The 8,627-nt window shown below is 41.2% G+C and overlaps 1 protein-coding gene across 1 annotated transcript; it reads right to left on the bottom strand.

Moving 5' to 3' along the window:
• Nucleotides 1-5,247: 5,247 nt before the first annotated feature.
• Nucleotides 5,248-5,577, bottom strand: LOC118893269 (60S ribosomal protein L35a-like). The gene has a single exon (XM_036848630.1). The coding sequence runs from the start codon at nt 5,575-5,577 to the stop codon at nt 5,248-5,250; it is 330 nt and encodes a 109-aa protein (XP_036704525.1).
• Between the last annotated feature and the right edge of the window lie 3,050 nt (nt 5,578-8,627).

The following is an 8,627-nucleotide window of genomic DNA, read 5'->3' as shown; positions in this document are numbered from 1 at the left end:
GGAGTGTTCTTTCTCCCAGATCTTCCCTTGCCTGCTTCCTATTGCCACGCATACTTGCTTAATTTAAATATCGCCTTCTTAGAGAAACCTCCTCCAGTCACACAATTTAAAATGTGAGATATATATTTATATATATATATATACACACACACACAATGGAATATTGCTCAACCATAAAAAAGAATGAAATATTGCCATTTGCAGCAACATGGATGGACCTAAAGGTTATCCTATAAGTGAAATAAGCCAGACAGAGAAAGACAAATATCATACGATATCACTTATATGTGGAATCTAAAAAAATGATACAAATGAACTTATTTCCAAAACAGAAATAGACTCACAGACATAGGAAACAGACTTATGGTTACTGAAGGGGAAAGGTGGGGAAGGGATAAATTAGGAATTTGGGATTAACAGATACACACCACTAGGTATAAAATGGGTAAACAATAAGGATTTACTGTATAGCACAGGGAACTATATTCAATATCTTGTAATAATCTATAATGGAAAAGAATCTGGAAAAGATTATATACATAACTGAATCTCTTTGCTGTACACCTGAAACTAACACAATATTGTAAATCAATTATAGTTCAAGAAAAAAAAAAAGGAGTCACCATCTTGATCCATCACATCAGGTCTCTCAAGAGCACTTTGTCACCATCTGACATTTTTTGTGTGTGTATTTGCTTGTTTTCCTGCTTTACCTGTAATGTAAGATCCACAAGAGCAGGTAATGTTTCTGTTCATACAAACAGTATGAACATGGTGTGACACAGAGTAGTTGCTGAGTAAAAATATGAGTGAATAAATGTAGGGTGGAAGAAATTGTCACAATTGTATTCATGGAGGTTGCCAAGGATCATTCAAACTTCCATTCACAGCTGAATGATTACAGAAAGCATGGGCTATGTAGGCTAGTAACACATAAGAATATCGCAGTAAATGGTAATGAAACCCGCCTTTCTTTTTTTGAGAAGATCTCCTATAGCCAGCCCTCGGCTGTGCCGACAACCATTACATTATCCAGTTTTGCAACATGCTTAGTCTTTCATCATTCTGAATATTTCACGTATTCAACCCTAATAAGTTATCAGCATTGCCAAGTTATATGTTTTTGCCTGCCTTAAGGGCAAAAAGATAATTAAAATTATGTAAAATACACAAGTAATAGATTCCATGGGATTGGGCAAAAAACTTTCTTTGACTGGTCAATGATGCCTGAAATTCCTTTACTGAGGCAAAGTTTTACATTCTAAATCAGAGATAAAGTTTCAAGATAAAAGACCTGGGAGGAGGCTTAGTGGGCAAGCACTTATTTGGTACCTGAAAAGGGGGATGGGGGAAACCGCCTTTAAGCGCGAAAGTTGAAGAACGTCAGTTTTTGCCTATGGCTTCTGGCAGGCGGATTCTTAACCATTACACAACCAGGGAAGCCCCCCTTTGCAATTTTTATTCTGGTAGAGAGGTGCAAATGTGGGTCATGAGAGCTCTATAATTCTGAATTGTTGGCACATAAACATATAATACTCTGTTACGCATCATAACTGCCTGTGAATCCCTTCCTTCCCTTGTTTTGGTCAAATTTCATTCTTCCTTTGCCCATATAGAGTCTTTTCATCATTTTCTCCAGATCTTGATATTCCCCGTTGCCCTATAAAATTTTTTAGTCTGTTTCTTATGTGTGAATAACATATTTCTCTTAGGTTTTTCTCAGCAAAATCCTTCCCTTGCAAATTTGTTTTCAGAATTATGTTTCATCAAATCTTTTGAATCTGATCCCCTAGTAAAATTCTCCCCCTTGGAGGAGAAGACCTGCGAGGTGGGTCAGGGAAGAAGAGAAATGAGACGGAACGTCAGTAACATATCATCCGTAAAGCTCGCCTTCCTCCTTCTGTCTTACTTGGTCTATTTCCTATTGTGTCCTTCAACCGCAGTCCCAGTGGACAAAGGCTGTCCCTTCTTTTGTGTTCTCAAAAGCACCCTATAAATAACAAGAACACCTGTTTTCTATTTTGTGGTCATTTTCTAATGTTATCTGAATTGCTTACCTTACGCATATTTTTTCGCAATGATAAACATCCACAACGTCTTGATATGACATCTGTTTTCAATGAGGGACACAGAGCTAATGTTAATTCAAGTGTTCAGAGCACACAGCACAAAGCCCGAGATATGGATCTAAATGTAGAAGCTGTGCATCCTTACTCTGTACTTGAAATTGAAATTCAGACCATATTTTATCTGAGAACCTCTATTTTATAGTAAGAAAAGGAAAAAAGGCAAGGTGAGAGTTGTATTGGAACTCAAAAATAAAAATAGATGTTCATAGAAATGAATAAGATAAGGGATACAGATTCACTTTGTAAAATATATTCATGTACAAATATAAAATAATAATATGTTATACTGACAGCTGATTTTTTTTTTCACCTTCAGATTAGATGATTGTTTTAATCTTTCAGAGAAAACTTCTTTGAATTTCCTACCATGTAAAAGAGGGGGGAGGGTGGTAAAAGGCAGTAAAACTAAGCAAACTTAGCTTTCTCCTGCTATGATTGTGACTGGTGGTTGTCGTAGCTTGCTAAAGAAAATGGGTGGAGAATTTACTCACTTATTTTCATAATATGTTCGAGTATTATTTTATTATCTTTATTTCCTCAAGTTATGAATAAGCCGTCAAGATTGTATATGTCCAGTCTATGTCCTGCTCTCAGAAAGTATTTTCTCCTTGACATGTCACTAATAATCAATGCTATTAGTTAAAATTTATTATTCAATTTAAATTAAATTCTTTAATTTATATTGTCAAAAGTTACTGAATATTGGAGTAGTTTAAAATTTTTGTGTTTTTTTTTTTTACCTCGGTTAAATCTTAACATCTCTGACAGAGAAGCAGACGTGTTATACCCACTTTAGGGATGGGCAAACTGAGGGCCAGGGAAATTTACACCTAAGATTACAATCAGTGGTGTGTTGTTAGATGTTTAAACACCAGCTCTCCTGGGGAGAGGGGAGGGAACCCCAAGTCCCTGAATTGTAGCATTTGCCAGTTCTTGTGGTGTAAATACTCCCACCATGGCTGACCCAAGCTACCCATGTGAGGTCACTGACATGAGGTTGGAAGAGATGGACATAATTGGTTCTTGCAACAGTAGCTCAGAACCCTAATGCTTCACGGCAACTGACTGCAGCATCTTTAAGAGTGCTTTTCACTCTTTTAGGTTATTTTGAGTGAAATTAAAATAACCAAGAGCCAGCCGAAGCAAAAAACCCAAAAAACAACAAAAAAGGAAGAACCCATAGGATGTGTGTGGTGTAAGATTGTGTCTCATGGAACACAAAGAAGAGCTGACCCACTGGACCTCTTGGTGTGTGAGGACCATGGTAGCTCTGAGGGCCTCTGCAGTGGAATGGGAGGATCTTCCCTCTGGAGTGCTGCCATTTATTTGCCTTGATTACTGATAACTCCTAATTCTCTCATCTGGGATCGAAGTCCAAACTCCGAGGGGAGATCGTCCAGTTGGTCCAACTTGGGTCCATCGTCCAGAGCCAGGGGAATCCACGGTGCAGATGCTGCTGCTGGGGCCTCACCATCGTGACACATGCAGTTTCTAGAGAAGCAGGAATCACTGTGCCCTTCAAGCTCCTGTTCAGTTAGGAATTAGGTACCTGGTGTGGGCTATTGCTGGGTCATCCAGCAGCCAAGCACCCCTTTTCCAGACAATACAGTGTCAACGTGTCCTCCATATTTGAGGCCACGCTTCTCAGGCTCCTGCGTTCTTAGCCTAAATTGTAAATATAATCACCACCAGCATCCCCGTTGTATACAACCATCGGGGAAGAGGAGAAAAGAGAAAGAGAACTTCTGTTTCAAAATGGGGAAGGAAATAAAAAAGAGAGACTTTCAGTTAAACGTGTAGATTTGATTACACATGTACAAACAATTCTGCCCTTGCAAAACCCCATTAAGATAATTAGAGAGCTTTTGAAAAGGAAAAAGCTCATAGGATAAAAAGAATAGAAGTAAAGAGAATACCAACATAATTTTGGAAGCTAGAAAGGAAACCAGCGAGTGGTACCTGAATTAGCAATGCAGAGGAAATTGAAATAAAAATTGGAGAGGAAAAGCCAAGTCAAGTTTTATCACAGAAGTCCAGAAATGGACATTTTTGGAAATGAAAAACACCATAGGCCTCCAAAAATGGGGTATTCAGCGTGGGGTTGCAGACGACAGATTGTCTCCAAGTATTTATAAGCAGTTACCATCCTCCTGCCCACATCCCCTGCCTTCTTCCCTTTCAGTCCTGATTCCAGCTCTTTTTACCTGGCAGAAGACTTGAGAATTAGTCTATGAAGAATCTGAAACAGGAAATCCAGGCTCGGGAATTCCTGGCTGAGGATGTGGACCCTGAAAACAAGGGCATTAAGTGAAACGCTGGACACTTTACGTGGACAGTTAGACCTCGTGACCCCTTTTCGATGCTGGGCTCCAGAATTCTTGCCGCTAGATGGACACCTCTGAGAAAGGAAGAAAGCAGCTCCTTGCAGCTGAGAATCAGCTAGCTGCTGGGGTGGTGAGGAACCGGGGTGTGGCCGCAACAGTCACACAGGAACTCCCACACAGCAAGACCCCTTGCTTGGGGTTTCCTGCAATTGCCGCCCTGAAATTCTTCAGTTTTAATTCATCCGAATGCGTGCTGCGTGAGCGGAGCCTATGGGACGAGGAAGCATGCACCATGGGCTCGGAAGCAGGTGCGGATCCACCTTCCGACAGGTTTCCCTCCTGCCTCCCCAGAACCAGTTCTCCTGAGCCCCTGTGCCCCACTCAGCCTGCCTCTCCGTGGCCCTACCCTGTGAGTACTGCTGCCCTCTGCCCGGGACGGAATCCCATGGGTCAGCTGCCTCTCCATGGCCCTACCCTGTGAGTACTGCTGCCCTCTGCCCGGGACGGAATCCCATGGGTCAGCTGGGGAAGGCAGCCCTCCAGCCCATCAGGGCCCTGGGCACAGGTAGGGGAGGGTCAAGTTCGGGCAAGATGCCCTGGCAGGCAGTGCCAAGGAGTGTTTGGTGAGTGGCTTTGCAGAATCCCTTACTCCGTATTCAGGTGCCACCAGCACAGAAGTGCAATCCATTGGAAGGGGTGGGGAGGGCAGGGCGGGGGGCATGTCTGCTGCAGGCTGTGCCTTCTTGTCTTTTTTTTTTTCCCCCACACTTTTATTTATTTACTTTTCAATAAGTTTAAATGCTTGAAGTGTACAACATCACATGGATTCTGTGTCCAGTGGCCTTAGCAGGAAGGTTGCTTCGGAATTTGGCACAAACCACGCCACTGTTTCCATGAGCGTGAGTTATCTTTCCGCAGATTACTCTGGTTTTGTTAGGTTTTCCACCAGGAATTACTGTGTTCTTTGCTTTGTACACATAAGCACATCTCTTGCCTAGATAGAATTTGGTTTCATCTCGAGCATATACACCTTCAATTTGCAGGAGAGCTGTGTGCTCCCTCTGATTCCGTAGACCCCACTTATAGCCAGCAAGAATGGCCTTGGACCACAGCCCTCCAGACATATTTGTCATTTTAGAAGTCCTCCACAGGGTCCGAGATGGTGGAAAGAGTGCTCCTTATTTTCTTATTTAGCTATTTAAGAGAATGCAGTGTCCTAAAGCTAGAACCATACATAATGCCATCAGCACTCTCTTCTATGTTCATTAAAATATGGAAGAAACAGACAAAGACAGTTTGTTCTTATGTGAGTGCCCACAGTAAGGGAAGTTCAGAACTGCAGAACAGAAATCAGACTTGCATGATCAGACATGGGAAGCTGCTGGGACAGATGGTTAGACAGACATGCTCTTGGTTTCAGGTGGGTTTGAAATAAACTATTGAGTACAGTTAAGAAAACTTTTAGTGTAGACACTGAACATGCACAAAGAACTTCTATGGATTCTCTAACCTGGAGAGACAGAGGGAGAGAGACACCACATGGTTGTTGGTCTGCCCGATATTGTACCAAAGAACACGTGCTCTTAAGTGAGAATTAAATGGGAGGTAACCCTGATGTTGATCCCAGGCGCCTCTGGTTTCATGATCACGTCACAGTACTGAAAATAATTCTTGTTTGCATATATGCTGTTCATACAAAATGGCCCTTAAATGCAAGCCGGTAATTTCATTTGGTGTGGAAATGATGAAACAAGTCCATGGTGATGTGAGAAGAGATCAGGCCGCTTTGGACTTGGGAGAGAAGGAAGGTCTGCCTTTGTTTGGCAGATGGGTGATTTTCTACACAGGATTTTTGCCAAATAGTCTGATTTTAGAATCTAACCTGGATACAGTGCAACTCTACTGGGATTAAAATTTATATTCTCAAAATAATCAGTATGTTAACACTTGAATTAGTAAAAGCAAACATGTTTTCATATACATTAGAAACTATAAAAGATTAAACATAATTTGGATAAAATTAACCAACAGCTGAGGCGATCTATCTTCAAAATCATATGGACACCCTCTTTTCTTCCCGAATCTCAATATAGGTGCAAGGGTATTTATCAAGTATTGAGGAAATTAAGTTATAGCTACTATAAAATAAATGTTGATGCATCTAATCGTAGTAGGTCAGGAGTAATGTTCCAAAAAATATAAAATCTCACAAGAAGAGATTCAGAGTCAGAATTTTCCAGGGCTAAGTAAACACTGTCCAGGAGGTAGACCAGGAAATTTTCTACTTCTTATCACCCAACAGACAAATAATGCATAGATCTGGTGAGCACACAATGGTAGCAAAGGGAGTTGAACTGTTCTGCAGGCTATATTATCCAGGTTGTGGTAGATTGGACACTCTGGCTATAGAAATTATCCTCCTAGGAGGTCCTGATTGAAGATATGGGAAACTTAGTACAAAATCCTAACAGAAAGTATGCAAACTATTATGTATGGACTAGATGTCAAAGGTTCCATAGCAATTTGTTGTTTGAAAGAATGTATTCCGTATAATTATAAAAGTCACAACTAACCATCTGTTTCCATATCCTAGCATCATGTTGGTCAGCAGTGGAAAAATGAACATCTTGTCGTTTTTGATGAGCTCCATTTAGGTTTATCTGAACATATGAAACACTAACGATAATTTAATTCAGCATTTATTGTGTGTCTAGAATGTGAACAGCATGGTAATAGACAGTGGGAGAAAGACTTGGGAAAAAAAGTTCCGATTCTCAAAGAGTTTGCAGGCAGCAAAGGAGATAAAGAATGTAGAATGTGGTCATAGAAGGTGCAGTGGGGTTATTTACTTAAAACATTTATTGAATGTCTACTAAATGGCTGGTAGTATGCTTAAAGCTGCGGATACAGACATAAGAGAAACAGTCCCTGCTCTCAAGGAGGTGATGATACAGTTGCAGGGGGCAGTGGGAAGAGACAGGGTTACTGACAGTCACAATATGCTGTTCTAGGTGCAATCACAGAGGAAAACCCGGGGTGCCGCAGGGAAGATGATCGTACACTATCCTCCTTTGGGAGCATCAGGGAAGGCTACCCAAAGAGTTGACAACTGGGCTGAGCTTTTTAGGACTGAGCGTTTTTTCACTGTTTCATTGGACACATGTGGATTGACTTCCACCCTCTTCTGGGCACTGTTCTAAGCATATGGGATCTATAGCAACAACACAGCTGAGGTCTCTGGCTTCATGGAGTGTATTTTCCGGGTGGGGGGTGCCTGGGGTAGAGGGAATAAGTGAGTAGGTATATAAGCTCATATCAGCTGCTAAAACTGCTTTAAAATGTTCTATGGGGACAAAACTGAGAAATGTATTTTAACACTGAATCATCTTAATAGTCAAAAAAACCCAGATACTTAAATTCGAATACTTTCATTATTACACTGAGTTACAAACACATCTTCTAAATACAGCAATAATCCGTTAATATTTGGTTTATCTAACTCATCTAATTAGATTAGCCATTAAGAAAGGGGTAAGATGGGAGAAGGCTATACCAAAAAGATGAAGAAAAAAATAATAGAGCAAAATGTCTCATTGGCACGTCATAGACATGAGAGAGTATGATGCACTCAAGGAACTGCAGACATACTTAATGTGACCAGTGTGCAGGGTATGAAGCAGCAAGAGGTGGGATCGGAAAGGTGAGCAGGGAGCAGATCATAAAGCCCAGCCTGCCAGATTGAGGAACTTGGACTTCTTTCTCAAGGAAGATTCTAATCATGTCACCAAGGTCATCAAATGTTTATTTTAGAAGGATAAATTTTGCAATGGAGTGGAGAATAGTTGGAGGGAGGGCAAAGTTGGAGATGGGGGTTAATTAAAAGACTGCTGCAATAGTCCAGGGGAGAAATGATGAGGGTCTGAGCTAAGGCAGAGTCAGTGTCTTTGGACGTGAACTAATTTAACAGAGGCAGAATCCTTAGGATCTGGTAATTGATAGGATACGGCGGCTCTGTCAGATGCTTCCATGAGAATTGTGCTAGTCCCCAAGGTGGAAACCTTAGGAGGGACATATTTAATCAGGCAGATGATGAGTTTGGTCTTGAACCTGGAGCATTGGAGATATCCGAGGGACAATTAAGTGGGTATCTCCAAGAGGCAGCTGAATCTATGAG

This window comes from Balaenoptera musculus, chromosome 3, assembly GCF_009873245.2.
Source record: "Balaenoptera musculus isolate JJ_BM4_2016_0621 chromosome 3, mBalMus1.pri.v3, whole genome shotgun sequence".
NCBI classification, from domain to species: Eukaryota; Metazoa; Chordata; class Mammalia; order Artiodactyla; family Balaenopteridae; genus Balaenoptera; species Balaenoptera musculus.
Note: the sequence above shows the minus strand (reverse complement) of the source record. Positions and strands in the feature narration are given on the sequence as shown.

What these genes read in the sequence shown, in the direction of transcription:
- LOC118893269 (XM_036848630.1), bottom strand. Translation starts at nt 5,577, where the DNA reads ATGTCTGGAGGGCTGTGGTCCAAGGCCATTCTTGCTGGCTATAAGTGG.